The sequence below is a fragment of the Myotis nattereri genome (genome assembly GCF_964212035.1).
Source record: "Myotis nattereri genome assembly, chromosome: 14".
NCBI lineage: Eukaryota > Metazoa > Chordata > Mammalia > Chiroptera > Vespertilionidae > Myotis > Myotis nattereri.
The window spans coordinates 60446109-60469022 of NC_138089.1; the positions used below are offsets into that span (position 1 = coordinate 60446109).

At 62.3% G+C, this 22914-nt stretch overlaps 3 protein-coding genes across 4 annotated transcripts; 2 read left to right on the forward strand and 1 right to left on the reverse strand.

The window, feature by feature from the left end:
• Positions 1-4957: 4957 nt before the first annotated feature.
• On the forward strand, positions 4958-9890 carry CIMIP7 (ciliary microtubule inner protein 7; the record flags this gene model as incomplete). Its single annotated transcript, XM_081106413.1, has 4 exons — positions 4958-4984; positions 5250-5363; positions 9052-9108; positions 9426-9890. 4 exons carry the CDS (start codon positions 4958-4960, stop codon positions 9888-9890), a joined length of 663 nt encoding a protein of 220 aa, XP_080962539.1.
• Positions 9891-10895: 1005 nt separating this feature from the next.
• Positions 10896-15526, reverse strand: KLHDC8B (kelch domain containing 8B). Its single transcript, XM_081106412.1, has 6 exons — positions 15382-15526; positions 13905-14397; positions 12789-12953; positions 12243-12467; positions 12054-12155; positions 10896-11696 (listed from the first exon to the last, which is right to left on the reverse strand). The coding sequence occupies exons 2-6, from the start codon at positions 14278-14280 to the stop codon at positions 11500-11502; spliced, it is 1065 nt and encodes a 354-aa protein (XP_080962538.1). The 5' UTR covers positions 14281-14397; positions 15382-15526; the 3' UTR covers positions 10896-11499.
• Positions 15527-18188: 2662 nt separating this feature from the next.
• Positions 18189-21571, forward strand: CCDC71 (coiled-coil domain containing 71). 2 transcript variants are annotated; one of them, XM_081106551.1, is made up of 2 exons: positions 18189-18205; positions 19880-21571. In XM_081106551.1, the coding sequence occupies exon 2, from the start codon at positions 19932-19934 to the stop codon at positions 21321-21323; it is 1392 nt and encodes a 463-aa protein (XP_080962677.1). In that variant the 5' UTR covers positions 18189-18205; positions 19880-19931; the 3' UTR covers positions 21324-21571. The 2 variants fall into 2 exon arrangements, with proteins under 2 accessions (XP_080962677.1, XP_080962678.1); XM_081106552.1 differs by having other exon boundaries at positions 18200-18234.
• Positions 21572-22914: the final 1343 nt, after the last annotated feature.

Here is a 22914-nt window from a genome sequence, read left to right on the forward strand (position 1 = left end):
TACACCACAGGATCAAGTATGTGCCAGGCACAGCACTAGACACATTGCAAGATACACCTACACAGCCCAGCTATATGCCAGGTGCAGTGCTAGGTACATTGCAAGGTACAAGGTTAATGATTTTGTGAGACAGGTATCTTTATCCTCAAATAAATTTATAAATGAAAGAGGAGACATTACAAAATAAAAGGCAATCTACAGAATGGGAGAAAATATTTGTAAATCACATATCTAATAAAAGTTTAATATCCAAAATGTATAAAGAATTTATATAGCCCTAGCTAGTTTGGCTCAGTGGATAGAGTGTTGGCCTGTGGACTGAAGGGTCCCGAGTTCAATTCTGGTCAAGGGCACATGCCTGGGTTGCAGCTCAATCCCCACCAGGGGGTGTACAAATCAATACCAAAAAAACAAATGCCAAATGATTAAAAATGGGCAGAAGAGCCCTAGGTGCTTTGGCTGTTAGCACAACAGCCCTTGGACTGAAGGGTCTCGGGTTCGATTCCAGTCAAGGGTACATACCTGCTTCCTCCCTCCCACACTCTGAAAAGCAATGGAAAATTATCCTCAGGTAAGGATTAACAAGAAAAATTTTTTAATTTAGAAAGTATCTATATAAAAGGCTAATATGGTGTGTCCTTCCCTCCATCTGGGTAATGATGTCACATAGCAACGCCCGGCTTCCTCTCCCTAGCAACTAGCCTCCTTGGAATTTCTTCAGCCCAGGAACACCACTTGCTTTATAGCCAGGTGCAAACATTTTACACTTTATCCAAATGTCTGTGAAGTGTTTTCCCGTGCCTCATCTCATTTGATCCTCACAGAAGTCCTGGAGTAGATAGATAGGAGACTCGGTAGAAACCTATTTCCTTTTCATTAGCCAGAAAACTGAGATTTAGAAAGCTTAGAAACTTGACCTGACTGAAAAGAAGAAATAGCGGACCTTGAAAATAACTTCAGGTCTCACTGCACAGAATATAATCAAACACGGCTGCAGTTAAAATTTCACCCTTTGTTCTCCCTGCGTGATCTACAATAATAAGCTTTGTGTTGATATTTACTGCTGTGTTGCTGACAATTACCTAAAAGAGAAGTTGGGGTGCTTCACTGGGCTGGAAAAAGTGTAGCTAAATCATAAAGCAGGTCTAATTAAGCAAGTTTGTTCTATAACTATAAAAGGCTAAGTTGACTCGCGCATGTGCGATACATATAAAGCTCTTGCTGGCGCCAATCACACATGTGTTTCCATCTGTCACTGTCAATCATGAATTTGACACTTCTATTATAAAAGGCAAATAGCGATATTAAAATAGTCTAATTATTTTCCTTTCAATGTGCACGAATTCATGCACCGGGCCACTAGTATACTGTATATAATTGTTTACCTGAAATTCAAATTTAACTAGGTTCCTATATTTTTTTAATGTTTCAGTTATAATTTTCAATATAATTTTGTATTGGTTTCAGGTGTACAGCACAGTGGTTAGACTATCATATACTTTACCAAACGGGTGGCCTATACTTTTATTTGCTAAACCTGACACCCCTACTCTACTGCCACCAGCTCGGACAGCTGCAATGACCTCCAAACTGTCTCCCTGGTTTCCCCTTATCCCACTTCACATTCTCTTCTCTACAAAGCAGTCAGTCCCTCGAACCTTAAGTCAGGTTACCCCTTTGCTCAACTGCTCCACTGCTTTACCCTCCTCAACACACAAAGCAGCGTGCTCCCGATCGCCTTCCGTGCCCTCTGCAGTCTCCCCTTAGCTTTGCCTCTCATCTGCGCTCAATCCCACACCCTTTATGGGGCTTCTCACTGTTGCTCCCCCTTGCTGGGCACACCCCAACTTCAACTCCCTGTTCCCTCCACTTGGTTCACTCCTCGCTCAGATATCAACATCATAGGCCTCCCCACCTCCTTTAGGTGTTCTCTCGATTATTTATTAAAATCATACCTCAACAACCACTATATCTCTCCCTTGCTTTTTCTCCACAGTACATCACCATTCTAATACACTACATATTTTAATTTATCTTGTTTTACATCAGCAAGCACACCCAGGCCTGCTGGAATATAATGTTAACCTCTTTGAGAACAGGAATTTTTGTCTGTTTTGTTCACTGCTATGTTCCCAGAATCTAGAAATTGTACATGGCACCTAATAGATACTCAGAAAAGATTTACTATTAAATTAGAGGGGAAAAATACTTGGGATCTAAATTAAGACAATGGAGCAAAACTTTCCAAGTATCCACAGATTTAAAAATATATGATTGTTTTTAATTATTATATTTCAGGTCCTTAGATCAGCACAGACTTACTACATATTTTAAGAAGGTGAATTGAATGTTAGATTCCTGACTCAGGTTTACTTATTTCTTTGACAGCCCAAGTTTTTTCTTTTATATATATATATAATGTTTCCAAGAGGGAGCGAGATAGAAACATCGATGAGAGGGAATCATTGATGACTGCCTCCTGCACGCCCCCCATTGGGGATCGAGCCCACAACCCTGGCACGTGCCCATGACTGGACTCAAACCCGGGACCCTTCCGTCCCCAGGCCGACGCTCTATCCACTGGGCAACACCAGCCAGGGCCGAGTTTTTTCTTCTACCCACATTAGCAGAAACCCCTCCTCCTCCTGTCTAGATTCAGACCATTATTTAAGGCCATTATCACTCATCTGCAAGACAAACCCGCTGTCTTCCACTTGTCTCTGCTGATGGGAGGTGTCATTTCTATAGCATGTGCTCCCCTAGTTCCAGATCTAACTTCCTTTTGATTTAAAGTGTTTAGCTTTCTTGTCTTTAAAAAAAATGTTTTGTTTTTAGAGGGGGAGGGGGCGCGGATAGAAACATCATTGATGGGCCGGGACTGGGCATGGGCCCGAAACCGGGGCAGGTGCGCCGCCGGGAAGGAAACCTGGACCCCCTGCTGCCTGGGGCCCGCCACCCGCTGAGCCCCCGGCCCGGGGCGCCGCACTCGGTCCAGGGTCTGTGTCCCCGGCTCTGCGGTCCCGGCCCGCCCGCTCCCGGGCAGCGCTCCCCGCCCAGCGAGGAGAGGCGGCCTGTTCAGGGAGCGGGGAGGCGCAGTGGGTTTCCGGGGCTCCCCGGCTCGGTCCCAGGCAAGGAGGCGCCCCAGTGAAGGTGTGAGTCAAGAGCGCGGCCATTTCCACAGGAAGGGCCTGGGGGACGCGGGGCTGAGAGGGGCCTCGGGGCGCAGAGCCCCCTCTGCCGCCTTCAGGAGGCGCGCCAGGCCTCGGCGTCCCGGCTCCTCCCGGGGTAGCAACTGGTCCCCTCAGACGGCGGCGCCTCCGGCCTCGGTCCGCCCGCCTCACCCCCGCCCCCTTCTCCGCTCCAGCGCTTCATCCAGAGGCGCCGCGCCACCCGTCGGCTTCCCGTCACCCGCTGCCGGGCTGACTCCCTTCCCGCCTCCCCTGCCAGACTGGGGAGCGGGGGCACCCGAGAAAGCCGGCTCGGGCTCCCGGGAGGACCAGCGCCACCGCCCTCGCAGGGAGGCGCGGGGCCAGGAGCCGCGAGGGAACCAGTGAGGAAGCCTGGGCCCTGGAAACGCCCCTCGGGGCCCCTGGGAGGTCACTCGGCTCCCACCTTCCCCCCCCACCCCGCCCCCGCGCCCCGAGAGCCGGCCCGAACCCTCCCGCCGCCACTTCCGACCCGCACACGCCGACGCCGACGGAGCCCTGCTCTTCCTCTGGCTCCCGAGCACCTGGCCGCGTGGAAGCCGACTAGGCATGCGCGGCCCCGCCCCCAGGGCCCGCGCTGACCAATGGGACCACGCCCCGCCCCCTGGGCCCGGCCCCTGCTGCAGCACGTGACTAACAGTTTCAACGGTTTTAACGGTTTTAACGGTTGGGATCCAGGCCGGCTTCACGCACGCGCCTCCCATACTCACGTGCTCCCTCAGCCCGCTCCCTCAGCCCACGCCCTCCGCCCACGCCGCCCCCTGCCCACGCGCGGCCCCAGCCCACGCGGTCCACGCGCGCCCTCAGCCCATGTGCACCGCGAGTCGTGCCCCCGTCCCCCTCCCCCGGCTGCCGCCCAGGCACCCCGCCCGCCATCCCCCCCTCTCCCCCGCCCCCCGCCCCCGCGCTCAGGGGCCCCGGAAGCCGCCTGCCCATGGACTGCGGAGTGGGAGGTCGCCCAGGGCCCGGGGCGTGGCGGGGGAGAGGGCAGAGGGGACCCCGCTGGGAGCTGGAGCAGAGAGGAGGGGGAGTCAGCGCCCGGGGCCCCTGGGCGGGTGCGGGCGGAGGAGACGCTCTGCCGAGCCGCCCGGGGCGGGCACCCGGGACCAGGCCGGCGAGGCTCCAGCCCTCGGTCCATGGCGCCGGCACGTGCCGGCTGCGGCTGGCTCCCCAGGGGCGGGCATCGATGTCTCCCTCCCTGGAAGCAGTCAAATCTATTTAACAAGTAAACCGTGAGGCAGGCGGGTCCCCGTGAGGGCGGGGCGGGTGGATGGACGCGGAGTGTGCCGAGGCCCAGGCCCGGGTGAGGGGCGCTGGGGCCGAGAGGGCGGGGCGGGGGCTGCCCTTAGACGTGGCTAACTAACTCTCTCTCTCTCTCTCTCTCTCTCTCTCTCTCTCTCTCTCTCTCTCTCCCCCCCCCCCTCCCCGCACGGAGCCCGCAGCGGGCAGTGCCTGGCCGGGTCCTCCCGCTGGTGCTGGTGGTTCAGGAGGGACGGGCGACCTGGCGGCCCGCGTTCTCCGGTCCCGTCCGCTCCTCGCCCCGCCCCGCCCCGCGGGCCCTGCTGGTCCCGCCGGTCTCCTGCCTCCGCGGCCGCCCCGGACACTGAGCTCCGGGCGCCGGGCCCGGGCCCGCAGGGGAGGCCCGGGCCGCATTGTGCGGTCACAGCCCGTCGGTCCGGTCACCGGGCAACGCCAGGCCGCGCGCCACCTTCCGCCGAGGGGAGCGCGTTCCGCCCTCTCTCCCCGGAAGGATGCAGAGCGCGCTCGCGGGCTCCTGGGTAGGGTCCCCCGCCATCCCGAGGCCCCTCCCAGGGTCCGGCCGAACCCGGTGCCCCGCAGGCCCAGCTCCATCTCCCGCCGGCGCCCCCACCTCGGGTGCTTTCTGTTGGGTCAGAACTCCCACGAGCCGCCTCGAGCCTCTGGGGCCCTGGGTGGAGGCTCGGAGTGGGAGTGGGTGGGGGTGGGGAGTGGGTGGGGGTGTGGGTGGGATGGAGTGGGTGGGGGTGTGTGTAGGCCTCACCCACCCGCCTCCTCCCGCTGCAGCACAACAATGGCTTCTATGGGCACTACCGAGGCCAGTTCAAGAATGAGAGCGCCCTCGAGTACCGCCTGGCGGCCAAGCCCCAGCCCCCGACAATCTTCCTGCAGCGATGCAAGGTGGGCGCGGGCAGCGAGGGGGGGCGTCTGCGGGCTCACCGCAGCTGTCTCACCCCACCTGTCTCACCGCACCTGTCTCACCCCACCTGTCTCACCCCACCTGTCTCACCCCACCTGTCTCACCGCAGCTGTCTCACCCCACCTGTCTCACCGCAGCTGTCTCACCCCACCTGTCTCACCCCACCTGTCTCACCGCACCTGTCTCACCGCACCTGTCTCACCCCACCTGTCTCACCCCACCTGTCTCACCGCACCTGTCTCACCGCAGCTGTCTCACTGCAGCTGTCTCACCGCACCTGTCTCACCCCACCTGTCTCACCCCACCTGTCTCACCGCACCTGTCTCACCGCACCTGTCTCACCGCACCTGTCTCACCCCACCTGTCTCACCGCACCTGTCTCACCGCAGCTGTCTCACTGCAGCTGTCTCACCGCACCTGTCTCACCCCACCTGTCTCACCCCACCTGTCTCACCCCACCTGTCTCACCGCAGCTGTCTCACTGCAGCTGTCTCACCGCACCTGTCTCACTGCAGCTGTCTCACTACAGCTGTAGTTAAAACCTTCCCACGGGTAGCAGCCACTCTCCTCTCCTCTCACGTGGCATGTAGGCATCTTATCCATGTCATTAAGACACAAAACAATTCCATTTTCTTCCAAACCAGGCTGACTGTTTTCTAGCCTTCACCTGCCTGACTCTTGGGAAATGTCATTCTAGCCCTGGGTCATGGCGGGGCGGGCCGCTGGCGGTCCCACAACTGTGGGTCCCTGTCCAACACCCTCAGGCAGCACAGCGGGTCTGCCCTCAGCACCGGTGGCTGCAGACTGGCCACCTCCGCGGGGCCCTTGCCTCCCACATGCAAAGGACCCCTCTCAGGGGGACCCCCCCCCCGAAGGCCTCTTCAGCCTGAGCCCCCCAGCCCCTGTGCCCGCCCCTGCTCAGAGACCATGGATTCACCACTTGGTGGAAAAGGAGCCCTAGATGGTTTAGAACAAAGATGTAGGTGAAGTTCTGGGGCAGACACCCCGAGCTGGGTGGGGCGGGAAGGACCGTAGTCTTCCCAGGCCCCCAGGGTTTTTAAGTTCAAGCCTGTATTGAGACGATTGTAGATACATAAACGGTTGTGAGAAGTCATAGAGAGCCCTTCCACACTTTGCTCAGTTTCCCCCAATGGTAACGCTGTGCAAAGCTATAGTAATATCACAGCCAGGACACTGACGGCCATGCACTCCCCTGTCTCGCCTGGATTCCCAGCCTGACTTGTGCTTGTGTGTGGGTATGAGGATCTATTGCTTTTTCTTGCTGGTGTAGGTTTGTGTATACCAACCACAGTCAAGACACATCACCAGGGTCCCTGGTGCTGCCCTCTTATGACCACACCCACCGCCCCCCGCTCTCCGCCTTCCGTCTCTAACCCCTGGCATCCACCACTCTCTCCGTTTCTAAAATGTTGTCACTTCAAAGTGTCACCTAACTGGAAGGACAGAGCGTGCAACTCTCGGGATTGGTTTTTCTTACTCAGCGTGGTTTCCTCCACATCACCCAGCGGTGTGTGTGCCGATGCGTCATTCCTTTTCCTTACCGAGTAGTAGTCAGTGGCATGCATGTGCCTGTTCATTTAACTCTTCACCTGTTACAGACTCTCTATCGGGGCTGATTCCAGGGTTTGGCTCTTACAGCGAAAGCTGCCATGACCATTTGTGTACAGGTTTGGGTGAATAGGTTTTCATTTCTTTGGAATAAATGCCCAGGAGTGCAGTTGCTGGGTCATAGAAGAGTTGTATGTTTAGTTTTAAAAACAAACGGCCAAACTTTTCCAGAGTAGCTGTAGCTTTCCCGTTCCCACCAGCCATGTGTATGGGACCCAGTTTCTCTCCATCCTCACCAACACTTGTCGCCGGCTCTGTTTCTTATTTTAGTCATTATGGTGGATGTGCTGTGACATCACATGGCGGTTAATCTTCATTTCTCGAATGTTTAGTGATGGTGAGCTTCTTTTCACGTGTCCTTGCCATCTGCATATCCTCTTTGGGGAGATGTCTTTGTCATTGGCCAGGGTGCTAACTGGATAGTTTGTTATTCTACTGTGGAGCTGTGAGAGGGCTCTCTGGTTCTAGGTATTAGTCCTTAATTGAGTATGCGGGTTGCAAATATTTTCTCCAAGTTTGCAGCTTGTCCTTTTAGTCTCTTCATATGGACATTCACAAAGCAAAAGTTTTTCATTCTGATGAGGCCCAATTTATCAGTTTTTTATGGATCAAGTCTACGAACTTTGTCTGGCTTTGGATTCTGAGGATTTTCTCCTGTTGTTTCTTTTCTAAAAGGGCCCTGGGTTTTTAATCCCTGTGATGTCAGCTTGTTATGAGGACTGAAAGGTAAGGCTGGCTGGCTTCCCACCCTCCTGGCCCTTTTATTCTGGTTGGAGACCTGTTCTCGCTGTCTAAGGTGGAGGTCCCCATGGAGGAGCTTGTCAAAGGCACATACACAGGCTCCGCCCTGAACATTCTGGTTCAGAGATCAGGGATGAAGCTACCCCTGCCTTTTACTTAGGAACCTGCCATCAGCCATTGCTCATTCCCCAGCCCAGCCAAGACTGAACTCATCAGCCCAGGCCCTTCATTGGGCCAGGCACTGTTGTCTGGACGGAGTTACAGATGTGAGCAAGGCAGAGAGAACAGACAATAAGCAGCCAGAATAGATAGTCATGTAGATGTGAGAAGGTGAGAAATGCAGAGTTGGGGTGATGGGAATGCTGGAGTGGTGCTCAGTGCTCGAGGAAGACTTCCCAAGAAGAAGGGAAGGAGGAGTCACGGCCAGAAAAATCTCAAAGGCTGGAGGTGGACTTGGCTTTTACAAACAAGAGGGACCTTTGGCAAACAAGGGCTGTGAACGGACTCAGCATTAAGAGAGTTATTCTGCCTGCTAAGAGGACAGCAGATGGGGAGCAGGCTCAGGAGCAGGGATCCCAGGGGTGACGCTCTTGCAGTAACTCCGGCAGAGAGGAAGGTGGCGGGCCGGGGAAGCGGTGGCCATGCTGAGGCGCGCTCCGGGCCTGGTGCATGTTGAAGGACCAGCAGGATTCCTGGCGCCTGGGGGTAAGGTGAGAGGAGGAATCAAGCGCATTTGGCTGGATCAGCTGCCGTGGCCGGAGCTGGGAGGCTGTAGCCGGAGTGGGCTGGGGAGTGATCCCGAGCTCAGCCGTGGGCTTGAGATGCCCATTAGACCAGCGGTCGCCAACCTCTCGGACCTCACGGACCACAGTGGAGCGCAGAGCACCGGTGGGCGACCGCTGCCCTCGATGTCTCCGGTTAGCTGCTGGGTCTGGAATTCAGAAAGGAGCTTGAACTAGAGAGAAAAGCGTCCATTTCCAGGTGGTGTTCAGGGTCAGGAGCTTGGGCTGCTGATGGGGGAGCAGGTGTGGAGAGAGGGGAGGAGAGAACTACGCCTACTCCTGGGTGATGTTGAGGTGGGGGCTCCCCTAAAGCCTGACCACTCGCCCGAGGGCAGGAGGTCCTGAGGTGGCCCAGAGTGAGGTGTTGCTTTCGTTAGTATCTGCCCTTTGTGGGTGGCAGCAGGTTAGCAGTTTAGGATGGTGGCTCCTGGCACCTTCCCTCCATTGTGGGTCCTGAGGGAAGACCTCAGGGCAGGGAAGCACCGTTTCCCCCGTGACCTTCTTCCTCTCTTTCCAGGAGCCAGTGCGGCAGCACTTCTTCTCCAAGCACGACAACCGCACTTCCTTCGACAAGGTGAGTGCGGGAGAGGAGGGGGGCCAGGCAGGGGGGTGGGGGAGGCAGTGCGGGAGGGGAGGAGAGGAGGAGCGGGCCAGGCTGGTGCTGAGCAGGGAAACAGCTGCTGTGGCTCCCCTGCCAGCCGGCCTGACTATGTGCAAGCCTCCCAGGGGCCACTGACGTGCTGGGGCCTCACTCCGGAATGGAGGCAGGCCCAGAGGCGGGGTTCAGGCCAGGCACAAGCCAGGCATCACCGGGCAGGCTTGGCTTTAGGGGGCACCCAAGGCCAAGCCTGGTGCCAGGACTGTGGGCCAAGGGCCCGTACCGCTGAGGAGGGTCCCTACTGCCTACTGCAGGGCATCGGGAGACGGAAAAACATGGAGCGCCTGTGTCAGCGGCACACCTTCCTGCACTGGGCCTCCGGCGAGCTGGAGCTCTACCAGCAGCGGCCCCTGGAATCCTCCTACCAGTCCACCTTCCGGTTATCCCCGGGACCCAGTGACGCCCCTCAGCGCCTCGTCCACTTTGTGCAGATCCACCACCCCCGCACCTGTACCACCTACCAGCAGAACTTCTGCCAGCCGTCCCAGAGCGGCCACTGTGGCGGTGACTGCGGGGGCCCCCCGGCCTCCGGCCCCAGTACCCAGACTAACCTCCCAAAGATCCCCGGGTCCAAACCACTGCAGCATTACCTTCATGAGGGCGTCTCCGAGTGTCTAAACTGGTCCAGAGCATTAAACAAGGATGGCTGTTGCCCTGGCCAGTTGGCTCAGTGGATAGAGCGCCAGCCTGCAGACTGAAGGGTCGTGGGTTCGATTCCAGTCAACAGCACGTACCTCAAGGGCATGTACCTCAGTTACAGGCTTGATCCCCGGCCCCAGTCGGGGTGCATGTGGGAGGCAACCAATTGATGTGTGTCTCTCACATCCGTGTTTCTCTCTCTGTGTCTCTTTCTCTCCCTTCCACTCTCTCTAAAAATCAATGGGAAAATAGCCTCAGGTGAGAATTAACAAAAAAAGAATGGCTGACACCGAGGCCTCCCTCGCCTGTGCTTGTAGCCCAGGAGGGCGCAGAGCTGGAGCGCAGTAAGACACTGCCAGGCCTTATGCCCGGCTCCTATGGCACTGGTGCCCCTGGTGCCTATGTGCTGGGCAGGGGGGTGTTGCCTTGGGAGCTCTGCCGTTGAGTGAGAAGGGGCACAGCCAGCAGGAGGCTATGGGTCCAGGAGGGTTACCATGGCCACAGCAGATGGGTTCTGGGACCCCAAATCCATTCTTGCAGCAAACCCAGCTGTGAGCCCCTCACATTCAGTGAGACTGCAGGAAGCCAGAGCCAGTGGCCCTAACTAGTGGCAGCGAAGCCAGGACGACGAGGCGAGGGCCAGCAGCTTGGCTTCTCGGGGGCTTCGCCTCTAGGGGTCTGGTGGCGGCTACACAGTCCTGCCCAGCAGACGGCTTCCCTGCAGCTGGGACGGAGGGAGGCTGTCCACCACACCCCACGAGACCTTTGGCGGCGAGCAAGGTGTGGCCGAGATGCTGAGGCCCAGGCCTGGGGAGCGTCCTGCCCGCATGGTGTGTGGTCCTTTTCTGCTCGTCCTGCGAGGACCCCCACCATCCAGGACAGCGGGACAGCGGCCGCCCTGGGTCCCCAAGGAGAATCGGAGGCTGAGGAGGGGCTGAGACAGCAGACACTTTGGGTGCAGCAGCCGATCGAAAAGGCTCTTCTGGACCCTTATCCTTGGGACAACGGAAGCCCCACAGGAGGACAGGGCTGCGGGGGACAGGAGTCCACACCAGGGCCACACACCAGCTTTTAGCAGCATCTTTACTTCCATATCTGAACTCCCTGGGTCCTCACAACAGCCCTGTGAGGTAGGTGGGGCAGGAAGGTTTCGGAGATCCCCGTTTAGGTGAGGATGCTGAGGCACAGAGAGGTGAAATGACCGGCCCGAGGTCACACAGCCAACAGTGTAAAGGGCCCAAGGCTAACGTTTTTGACCCTTTGGAGGTTCCTGCGGTTGCTCTTCCATTCCCTCTGTGTCCCCCACCCTCCCCAACTCTCCTGGGTCCCCAGGGGCCTCCAAGGCAGGCTGGCAGCCAGGACTTCTCAGGAATAGTCACGGGGAGGCCTGGTCGACCCCAGGCAGGCACTGACCCTGCAGGGCTGAGGCCGGCTCTTCCCTCCCAACTTCCCAATCGGACAGAGGGCCCGTAGGTCCCAGAGCAAGGGTCGGGGAGGCCAGGGCCATGAGTGAAGGGGGGTGAGGTGGTGGAAGCGTATGGGTACCCTACGCTGCGGATGGCGCCTCCCGCCCGTCCCCACGGCTGTGTGACAGCGCCCGCGCCTCCATCCCACAGAGCAGCTGCCTCTGGCCCTGAGCTGCTCCAGGGGACAAGGTTCCCGCAGGATTCAGACCCCATCACGCAGACACAGAGCCTCCACAGCCTGGCTGGGACCCTGTGCCACGCCCCCGATGACAAACAGCCGGGGCCCCGCCTGCAGGCTGGAACAGGAGCAGCGGGCGGTGGGCATGGCGGGCAGCACTGCCCAGCGCCGCCGGGCAAGGCTGAAGCCCTCCGCGGAGCCCAGCGGGCACGGCTGGTTCCCTGCAGGAGACAGCGGTTGGGAGGCACAGGCTGAGGGGCGCCAGCTCCTTTGCTCCCTGAACCCAGCGTGTGGCCAGAAGGCATCGCCCCGGACGGACTGTCAGGGCCTCGCTGCTTCCTGCCCATTCCTCACCCTTCGTGTGCGCACTCCCGTTTCTACCTGCCACTCATTCGGCGGCCCCGAGGCCCCGCTGGCACACAATTCAGTCGGGCTGAGGACACCCTCGCTGGCTCCCCAGATCGGAAAGGGCAGCTCACAAGCCCCGAGCCCTGAGCCCAGAGACAGCAGGTGGTGCTCACGCTGGAGGCCACTCCTTCCTGCCCTGGGCTCCCCCCGTCCCAGCCCCGCAGACTCACCAAGTCCCCCCACAGCCACAATGTAGCCCCCAAGGGCGCCGACCACAAAGTCGGCCCTCTTATCCCTCATGCGCAGGCCGCGGGGCAGCTTGGTCCAGGAGCCTGCAGGGGAGGGGAGGGGAGGGGAGGTCAGGGTGGGCCCCACGGGCCCTGCACGGCGGGGAGGACACCCAGGACCGCCCTGCTCACCGCGCTCCAGGTCGAACGTCTCCACGGTGTTGACGAAGTGCGGGCGCGAGTAGAAGTTGTGGGGCCCAGGCTGCTGCAGGCCCCCCAGGCTGAAGACGCTGCCTTCGGCCATGGCGCAGCCGGCAAAGGCCCGGCGGCTGGGCAGGCTTGGGTGCCGGGTCCAGGTCCGGGCCTCCAGGTCAAAGGCCTCAAAAGCAGTCACGGGGAGCTTGCCCTGGCGGCCCCCTGCGATGGCATCAGGCACCTGGGAGGGAGGCTGGGCGCGGGCAGGCGCCTCCACCACCAGGTTGCTGAGCCTCGGCGCTGCCGCTCCAGCCACCAGCCAGCTGTGCAGCCAGGGCCTGGTCACCACCCGCCGCTGCTGGGCACTGAGGTTGGGTTTTCCAGTTCCAGCAGGGCCACCAGGGGTTGGAGCCTCGGAGCAAGCCTGGCTCACCCCAACAAAGCCTCCTTGTCCTGGCCCCCCAACTCAGCCTGATTCTAGCCAACGCACAGGGTAGGGGCTCTGGGCCCCGGGCCCCTTCCCCACAGCCCCCAGGCGCTTACCCAGGACATAGATCTTGTTCCCGTGCAGGAAGGTGGATGCTCCGTAGCAGGGCGTGGGCATAGAAGGCAGCGAGAGCCAGCAGTCCTGGCGGGGCTCGTACACCCGGACCTGGGCCTGGGGGGCTGTGTCGGAGCCCATTCCGCCCAGAGCATACACCAGGCCATCTGCACAGAAAAGAGCAGGGCAGACGGTACCCCAGGCTCCCCAGGGCACCCCACCCCGACAGCTGCCCTGGGGAGGCGGGGGACGCATGTTTGTGGTACCCTCCCCCGCAGGGGAAACCCATGCGCTGGCCTGGAGGGGGCGCTGGGAGAACCAGGATTCCTGCTCTGACCAGGGCCCCTCCAGTGGAGGGCGAGAGGCAGCCGATCTAATTATAATCTGTCTCCGTCTCCCTGGAGATGCTATGGCAACCAAGTCTGGCATCCAAGCAGAAGCAGACCTGGTCAGACCTGGAGGCCACAAGATGGGGCCTCCCTGGGGGAAGGAGGCTGGGGGATGGTTTAAGCCAGGGGTGGGGGGACCAGCTGGGGCCTGCAGGAGAGGAGTGTTGGCCACAAGCCTTCTGCCCAGGAGCCCCACCAGCACCTCTGCACCCCACCTTTTCACTAGAGTAAGTTCTTGCCCTCTTATGTCTCCAAGGTCAGTTGGGGGCATGTCAGGGGCTCTGGAGGAGACAGCCAGTCAGCTGGGCGCTGCCATGGCAACTGTCCCCAAGCCAGGCTGGCCTTTGTCCACCTCAGGCTCCCTGATGTGTGTAGAGGGACAATCCTGTCGGGCTCTGAGCCAAGGCTCTGCCCCACCTGCTCCCCCAGACTATTTATAACCAGGAGCGTCCTTGGCCACCCCCCTGGTCTCTGAGAGAAGAGGAATGGACGGGGCGGAAGCGGCTGGTCCTCCCTCCTACGGGGCCAGCCTCCCACCTCCCCGCTGGGAAAGGCAGTGGAGGGTCTGCAGCCCAGCTCAGAGCGAGGCAGGGGAGGGCACAGGAGGCCAAGCCCTGTCCCAGGCACCCAGGCTAATGCAACAGCTCCTGCCCCGGCTCTAAGGGAAGGAACCAGTGGGAAAACGCAGGGAGTTGGGGCACCAAGACCCCTTCCCTGGGAGCCACTCACCTCTCTCCACAGCGGCGATGCCCATGGCGGCCTGTGGGAGGGTGGCCCGATGCTCCCAGCGGCCCTCGTCGGCCAGGAAGGCCTCCACGGCAGCTACTGGGCTCTGGCCCTCGTCCACACCTCCCACCACTAGCACCTGCTTGCCCAGCACCACAGCGGCCGCGCCAGCCCGAGCAGTGGGCAGGGGTGCTAGTGCCAGCCATGTGTGTGAGGCCATGTCCAGGGTCTCGGCAGTGTCCAGGGGCAGCCCAGCCCGCCCACAGCCCCCCAGCACTAGCAGGTGCCCATCCTGGTGTGCGACGGTGCCATACACCCGGCAGGTGGGCATGGGTGGGAACACCTGCCAGGCAAAGGCCCGGCTACCCCCTGCAGCCATGGTGTTCACCTCATTGGCAGGCCATGCTACTGCTCAGGCTGCAGGCCTCACAGATGCCAGCCTCATCTTGACCACCAGGTTAAAGGGTGTCTGACAGCCCAGGGCACGTGCCTTCTCCTGGAGGAGAGAGGGAGACGGGTCAGGCCCCTGACCTGCTCTCAGAGGCCAGATGAGCAGCCTGTAGCTTCGGGCCGGAATCCTGGGTGGGAAAGGAGGAATGGGACCCCCTGGCTGGCTAGCAAGCCACCGTGGAGGCCCACCCACCTGGAGTGGGCAGGGCGCAGCTCCCAGACCCCGGGCCTCTCCCTCCTCCCATGGGCGTGTGGGATTCCTTCCCACCCCCTGTCCCCTGCTTGCCTCCCCTTGGCCACCCCCTCGGTCTCTGAGAGAAGAGAATGGACGGGGCAGGCAAGCGGCTGGTCCTCCCTCCTGCGGGGCCAGCCTGGGCGCTGCCTCCCACCTCCGCTGGGAAAGGCAGTGGCGGGTCCGCAGCCCAGCTCAGAGCGAGGCAGGGGCGGGCACAGGCGGCCAAGCCCTGGCCCAGGCGCCTCAGCGCTCCCTGGTCGGACCGGTCTCGATGGAAGGTAAGGGGACGAGGACAGGGCTCCCCACTCTGCAGGAGCGGACTCCTGGGGGCCCCCCTCCCGGCTTCCTCTGCGCCGGGCAGCCATCAGGTCTCCCACTGCTGCCAGGGATCCAACTCCAGGGCACCCACAGCCCCTCTGGGAGCCACGAGCTCGCCCACTCCCCCCAGCAGAAGGCCACCACCAGGATGTCTGGGCCTGGAGGCCAGGGTCCCGCACTCCCCCTTGGGGTCCTCCCTCCGCAGCTGGTGCTCTCAGCCCCCCAGGCCAGCCCCCTGGTGTCCACACGGGGGAGGAGGAGGGTCCAGCAGGAATGGGCAGCTGGACCTCGGCGCCCCTCGCAGCAAACCCCAGCCCCCCAGCCTGTCCCTTCTGGAGGGACACACTCCTGGGGCCCCAGGCGCCGGAGCCTCCAGCCCCAAACTTCCAGCCCGCGGGAGGGCGGGGGGCGGGTCCCGGCGAGCGCGCTTGGGGCTCACCCTGCACCCCAAACTTCCCCAGTTCCCGCGGGACTCACCGGCGGGGGCTCGGGCGCCGCGGGGGCGCGGGGTCCGCTGTCCCGGCTCCGCCGGCTCCGGCTGCGGCTGGGGCTGCGTCCAGGCTCCGCGGGGCTCTGGCTCGGCTCCGGCGCGGGGCGGGGCTGGACGGGGTCCGCCCTCTCCCCCTCCCGACTCGGGGACACCTCCCCCACCCCCACCCCCACGTTAACCCTGCACCTGCCACGGCTGCAGCTCGGCGCCGACCCACGGCCACACGCAAACGGGTGAGCAGAGAGATGGACGAGTGGACACTGGGCTTTCCCAGAGTTGAGGGTCCGACACGGGGGGTGGGGAGGGGGGATGAGACCGCGGTGACAGCACACGTGTACGGTGGGGGCCGCTCCGAGCCGGTGGAGGGAAGGGCGTGGGGCCTGCAGAGCCGGGGCCTGGGGGGCCGGGCCGCCCACGGCCACTGAACTTGGAGGAGCCCGACCACAGGCTCCCAGGCGGCGCCCCCTGGAGGTCCCTTGGGGCGTGGCCTGCTCCCTGGCGGGTGCGGCCCTTCCCCAGGCGCCGAGCGGGCACCGGGCAGGTCCCAGCAGGTGGAGGCCGCAGGGCCGCTGTTCTCAGTGCTGACAGCCTTTCTGCAGCCTGCGGGGGAGGGGGGGAGGGGAGGAGGGGGTCCTGGGGTTGGGCGGAGGGGGGGTCCTCTGAGCAGGGGATGAACTTGCAGTCAGAGGCCAAGGGACCTTCCAGCAGGGGTTCGGCCTCATCCTGCAGCGCCGGGGCCTGGCTGTTCTGGGACCCAAGTCATGTTGTGACTGTCCGTTCTCAGGGTCCGGGCCCCGCCTCTAGCCATTGCTGGGACGGAGCGCGGGCAAGTTGGCATGACAAAGGACTACCCACCTCAGACCCAGACCCTGGCCCATCTTCTGAGTGTTCGAGAGTATTGGCGAAGTCTGGGAGCTGGCAGACCGTCTTACAGGTCAAGGGTCACCTATGAGGAGAGGTCCTGCCCTGGCCGATTAGCTCCGTTGGTGAGAGTGTCACCCTGATACGCCAAGGTTGCAGGTTTGATCCCAGTCAGGGCACAAGAATCAACTGGTGAGTGCATAAACGAGCGGAACAACAAGTCTCTCTCTCTCAAATCAATAAATAAAAATTTTAAAGAACGAAGAAGTAGTCCTGTGGCTGTGTGTGATCGTTGCCTTCCTGCCTCTCTTTCCTGGACAGTGTCTGTCCCCGGGTGTCCCTAGACCAGCTGTGGGCAAACTACGGCCCGCGGGCCAGATCCGGCCCGTTTGAAATGAATAAAACTAAAAAAAAAAAAAAAAAAGACCATACCCTTTTATGTAATGATGTTTACTTTGAATTTATATTAGTTGGCACAAACACTCCATCCATGCTTTTGTTCCGGCCCTCCGGTCCAGTTTAAGAACCCATTGTGGCCCTCGAGTCAAAAAGTTTGCCCTAGACGCACACCTGGAGACAAAGGGGCAGGTGCCTGTCGTCACTGAAGGAGGTGAGGCCGGGAAGCAGCAGCAGAGGAGTGGCCAGGAGAGGCGAAGCCGCTGGTGAGGGTGTGTCATCGAGCAGGACAGCACTGCGAGCAGCTGGGACCCAATCCCCCGGGCCAGTGTGGGACACGGGCCTCCCGTTCCGCCCCAGAGTGTGGGCAGAGCCTTGTCCGTGAGCAAAGGGGCCGCAGCCACTCGCAGAGGCTGGCGGCTGGAGAACCTGCCTCGGAAACGGTGGTCCAGGTCAGCGGCAGATCCTGGCCAGGCTGCTGTGCTTCACTCCACTGGGCCCCGACCCGCTCACCACGTAGGGAACTCCGTCCCCTTCCTCCTCGGGTGGTTCACGCTGCCCTACAGCCCCCGCACAGCGCCCACAATTCCCTCTCCAGGCCCCTTCCCCTCGCCTTTCCCGCCATGACGCACTGGAAAGCCTCCTGTCTTTAGAGACCCCCCAGCACCCCAAGCCCCGCCAGCCTCTCCTTCCTCCCTCCAGTCAAACTCCGGAAGCCGTCTGTTCTCACGGCCCCGCCACCGGGGTTCCCGCCCCGCAGGTCTGCTGCCGCGGCTCCCCCAGAAGGGCGCTTGCACAGTCACCATGGAACCCACTGCAGCTAAAACTTCAGGGGCCTTTGTCTCAGCCCAAGTGTCCGGGGAACCCGGCGACTCTGGCTTCCGCCGGCTGCTGTGCTGCCTCTCTTCCCTTCATCCCCAGGAAGCGGCCCCCCAAGATCCGCCCTGGCCTTTCTCCTCTGCACACAGGCCGCCTCGGGCTGGGTCGCTCCCGGGCCACTGGCCTCACTCGCATTCAGATCTCCACCAGGTGCCTCTGCTCAGGCGGACAGGGCCCGGGGCCCTCGCTCGGGGCTACGGAAGATGGCGGCGCAGAGCCAGGGGAGGACTGGGATGACCCGCATCCCCTGATCCCAGGTGCGCCTCCGGGGTTGGTACCCGCCTGAGCCCAGCTCAGGCCAGACTTGGCTCTGATGGCAGCTCCCCGAGGTCCGTCTGGGACAGACCGGCACCCCGAGGCGGGGACCAGCCTCCGGGCGTCTCAGAGCCCCCGCCCCGGCCCCTCCTCTCCGCCCGGTTCACGTCTGAAGGGACCCGGCCCGGTCCCGCCGGGAGCGCCCCGGCCCCTCGGGCTCCCGCACCGACGGCCCCCGCGGCTGCTTCCTCCAGGAGCGCCCCCCGCAGGGACCCACCCGCCCCGCCCCCACTTGGGGGGGGGGGGAACCGGGGTCGGGGTCAAAGGTCAGCAGGGCGGGCCAGGTCCCGGAAGCGGAAGCGCAGCGCACTTCCGGCGCTCAGCGGGCGGCCATGTTGGAGCGGCGGAGGCGGCGCAGAGGTGCGTCCTGGGTCCCCGCGGCGGCGCCGGTAGGTTGGGGCCGTGGGCCTGGCCGCGCCGCGGAGGGTCCGCCCGCGGGACGCCCGGCTCTGCCGCCCCCGCGCGACCCCCGCCCGGCGCCCACCGGCGGCTGCGCGCCCTGTCGGCGGCCCCGCGCGGCTCCTGCCTCGGAGACCCCGCTCCTCGGGCCCCGGGGACTCCATTCCCCGCCTGGCCACCCGCCGGGTCCCCGGTGGGCCTGTCCCTTCTCCCGTCGTCCGTCGGCTCCCCCGCCGGCCCCGGGCAGATGGGAAGGGGGTCGGGGCCGGGCTGCCCGGTGTCGGGAGCTTCTTGGAAGGGCCCCCGGGGCTCCGAGCACCTGGGCTCCGAGCACCCGCGTCTCCCCTGCCGCCTGCGCCTGGTGTCCGCCCTCCCGGGTCTGTGCTCAGACCCGAGCTGCACCCGGGAAAGTAGCACAACTAGAGCCACGTGCAAGGCTGCGCTCGGAGCGTGGCCTCGGGAGGGAAGCGCCCGGCACCTGCGGGTCCGAGATGTCCCTCCGGGGGCTGCCCTGGGCGGGTGGGAAGAGCGGCCGATCCCGCTGGTCCCGTCACGCTCCCCGCTCCCCGCTCCCCGCGCCCAGCCAGCTGCCCCGGCCCCACTGCGGGGCGGGCGAGACCTCAGTCATGACTGACAGCCCGCGGCTTCTTCCCGGAGCTGGGGCAGCCCCTCGGCAGGGCAGCCCGCATCCCCTGGCCCCCGGCCTGCGCGCAGCCTCTGCTCGGCCCCCCGGCCGCCTGACTGCCTAGAGCTGTGTGGTTCGCATGTGCTACTCGCCAGCCTTTTTAGTTTCTGTTGAAGGCGAGCCTGGCTGGCCTCCATGACTCCAGTGCTGGGGCCTCCACGTGGCCTGTCGGGAACTGAGAGCAGAAGGTCTGGTGGGCAGGGAGGTTCGCCCCTGGGCTCCTGACTGGCTGCAGCTTGAGGGAGGGAGTGGGCATGGACGTGGGGTGGAGGTCTGGGCCCTTGGCCAGCACTCAGGGCTTGTGTTGTCCTGCTTTCCCCTGTTCTTTTGAACTCAGGGTCCCAGCCCTGACCACAGACTCCGTCACCCCAAGTGTGTGTCACTCTGTCTCACATTGGAGCCATCGCGTAGGCTGCGCCCTTTGCCATGTCCATCTGGTCCCTTCCTGTTCATCACTCAGTCCCAGCCAGGGGCCGCCTTTCCCAGGAACCCTTTCCTGACCCCTTCGTGAGCTCCGCTGGGTACCGTGTGCCCTCCCATCCACCTTGATGGTGTCTCTGTCTTGCCTTCTGTGCATGGCTCCTTGAGGACAGATATTCACTCGTGTTCCCAGGGTTGAGTCTAATGCTAGATTTCTGGCCCCAGAAAATACAGACTTGAATTCAAACAGGCTAGCTGAGCCCAGGTCTCTCCAGGGACACAGCGGCCGGTTGGGTGGCTCTGACGAGCTTGTGGGCAAATATCCTGAAGAAGCTGCCTCTGACCCACAGGGGTCCTCTCCCACCCCCAGCCCCCACCCTGCTGCCCGGAGGGGTCAGGAGAACATCGTTTGCTTCGTGGAGTGGCTCACTCTGCCAGGCCTCTGTCGGTGGGTGCTCTGGGCAGTGCAAGCCCTGACTGACCCCTTTCTCCATGCTGTTCTTATTGACTCGTTTCCTCTTGCCTTGCAGGTGCCGAGCGCTGGTTTGCAGACAACCCGGACAGGCCTGCAGTGCCAATGCCATGAGCGTGGCGCAGCATGTGGAAGAGAAAGCTGTGCACTCGTGGTCCCGGATCTCCACGGCGGGGAAGAAGGCGCTGGAGGAGGCGCTGCTGGTCTTTAACCCCATGAGCCAGGATCTCAGTGCCACGGAGGCCCAGCTGGTGGCCTTCCTGCAGGGCCTGCGAGAGGATGGCTTCCAGCCGACCATCCTGCGCAGCGGTGATGTCTACGGCTATAGTTCGTGCACAGCCACACCCCCAAGCCAGACGAAGCTGCACGCTCGTGCCCCCATCCCAGCCACCACGTCACCTCCAGCCAGTGCTCCCCGAGCTGCTGTGCGGCTGCCCGCAGGCCGGGCCACGCTGCTGCCCATGCCGCTGCCGGGCAGGCTGGCCAAGGCGTCCACACCAGCCCTCGCCAAGCATGCCGCCACCAACCTGCTGCTGAGCTCCCTGAAGGAGTCCAGTGCCAGCCACGCCCGGGACACGGCCATGGGCTTCCCCACCCACCTCTATCCAGGCGTCTACCCTGCCATGCGGCTCTCCGTTGTCCTAGAGGCCCTGGTTCCGCTCAAGACTCCCGTGCCCCACTTGGGTGCCAAGCGCGCGACCCAGTCGCTGCAGCTCTCCCTTGCGGACTCTCCCCTGAAGCTGCGGGAAGGTCCCGGAAAGGGGCTGGCGGTTCCCGGGAAAGTCGCCAGCAAGGGCCCTAAGTGTGTGATTCGCAGGGGCCCCAGTGCTGGACCCCCAGAAAGCACGGGGCCTCAGAGCAAGACCTGCAAAGCCACTGGATCCCTCCTTGGCCCACAAATGAAAGGTGTCTCTGCCTTGAGCACCAAGACAGCCCAGGCCAAGGCAGCTCAAACACTAGCCAGAGTTGCCTGTGCCCGGGCCACGGCGGCTCACACTCAGGCCAAAGCTGCCAAGGCCCGGGCGGAAACGAAGGCAGCATGGATCAAGGCCAAGGCCAAAGCAGCACAGGCCAAGGCCAAGGCCAAAGCCAGAGCAGCGCGGGCCAGGGCCAAGGCAGCATGGATCCAGGCCAAGGCCAAAGCCAAGGCCAAGGCTGCTCGGACCCAGCCCAGGGGCCGGGGCCGGGGCCGGCTGAAAGGGTCTGTTCAGGCCAGGACTGCGAGGAAAGGCCAGAAGAGCAGCCCTGGGACCGGGGGGCAGAAGAGGAAAAGGACTGAGGAGGCAAAAGCTCATCTTCCCCAGAAGCGAGCCCGGCTTGGGGCCCGCTCCCCGAAGGCACGCCTGCGCCTGGGAGCCTCCAAGCTGCTGGCATTCCGGGCCTTCAAGGTGGACCAGCGGTCCTCGGACGACGAAGTGCGGCAGCAGGCTCAGCGTGCCCTCCGCGTGAACCTGTCCCCTGTGATCCGGCTCCAGCCGCTGCTGCCGCACCCAGCACCCTGACGTCTTCACCCAGCAGTGTTTGGGGGACCTAAGTCCAGCTGTCCGTGTGGTCAGTGGCACAGTGTGCAATGCCTGTGGACTCCACAGCCTTGAGGACTCCGGGTGCCTCTCCAGGGCCCTGGCAGCCACCAGCCTTCCAGACCGGAGGGTGGGGGGCTGGTGGGGGGGGCCGTCGGGGGGCAATCACTGTGACTTGCTGCTCTTCAGGGTGTATGTCCACGGTTCCATCTATCACGTTTTATACCTTTCCACCTCCCGGCCTCCCTGCCTGCCGTCCATGTCTGTGTGTGGCTGCGGTGAGGGGTCCTGGCAGCCGAGGGCGGGCCTCCATGGGAGTGAGGGGACACCACGGGAAGGCAGCCTCCAAGCCCCCGGGTACCCTGCCCTCTGGTGCAGGGGCTCCTCAGGGCAAGGGCAGAGCCATTCAGGTGGTTTGTTACCCAGATTGGACCCCATGTGGGAGGAAAACGGGGAGCGGGGGAAACAGGCACCTTGCCAGTTTCTAGGTCAGGGAAGGGGCTTTGTGGTCCTGCTCCCCAGGGGTGGTGCAGACAGCCTGGCTTTGGCTGAAACTTTTGGCTTTGCCTGGGTTTCTTTGGCCCCAAATGACCTTCCTACCTCTGCCTCTCCTCCCCTTGCTTCTTCCAGAAGAGTGGCCAGCCTTGATTTCCCCAGTTAAGGAGTTGGGGTTGAGTCAGAGGTCAGAGCTCCGGGTTGTAGGGCCACAGTCTGCCCTCCCTGATGAAGCAGTTTTCTCCTCGGGTGGGTGGATGCTGCATCCCCGGCTGCCCCGTGAGCAGTGTGTTCTACCAGGTTCCAGGTGCTCGCTCTGTTCCCGAGTCCAGCTCGGGCCTCAGCTGGCCTGGACGTGTCCAACATTATCAGCTTTCCTGCTTTGGAGTGGGGGCTGGGCTTTGAGCCCTGAACAAAACCAGCTCCCTGCCCATCTGCCAGTCTTGCTGGCTGCCCAGCCTGAAGGCAGGGGCGGGGGGGAGGGGGCGAGCGGGCGGGGAGGCATTCCCCAGGGGCTCCTGGAGGCAGCCTTTCGGGGCTGGGGTGGGAGCCTCATTGAATGAGAATCAGCCTTTTCTGTCTGGGCTGGTCTGCGCCCTGGCTGCACTGGCTGCTGCGCTGGGCCTGCAGGAGCTCCTGTGCTCCGCCCACCTTGCGTCCTTCCCCTGGGCGGGACTTCCTCGGGGACCCCTTGCTCCCGCCGCATGGTGGCCCACAGCCTGTGCGCCTCTTGCCTTTGGTGGCCCTGCTTTCACCCACCATGTGAGTATGGGGACTGGCCCAGGGGCCACACAGCTGCTCGAGGGGGCCAGCGTGGGGCCCACTCTCATCCTCTCAGGCCTGATTCCAGCGCCCACCGTCCTGGTCCCCCGCTGAGCTAGGCCCTCCTTTCTGGGCTTCTGTTGCGGCTGCCACCCATGGGTAAGGAGTTGGCTCCTCTGAGTCATCTGGAGGGAGAAGTCTTCAGGCTGCCTGGTGGGGTGAGGTTGGAGAGGGTACCTCTAGGATCCCCATTCAGAACCTCCCCCTCCCCCTCCCAGTCCAGGCTCCCAGAACAGTTGCCCAGGAGGTGCCAGAC

Coding starts and splice junctions, on each gene's coding strand:
- KLHDC8B (XM_081106412.1), bottom strand. CDS start 14,280: ATGGCTGCAGGGGGTAGCCGGGCCTTTGCCTGGCAGGTGTTCCCACCC. Junction 12,468..12,788: donor GAACAAGATCTATGTCCTGG/GTAAGCGCCTGG, acceptor ATGCCATCGCAG/GGGGCCGCCAGGGCAAGCTC. Junction 11,697..12,053: donor TGTGGCTGTGGGGGGACTTG/GTGAGTCTGCGG, acceptor TGTCTCCTGCAG/GGAACCAGCCGTGCCCGCTG.
- CCDC71 (XM_081106551.1), top strand. CDS start 19,932: ATGAGCGTGGCGCAGCATGTGGAAGAGAAAGCTGTGCACTCGTGGTCC.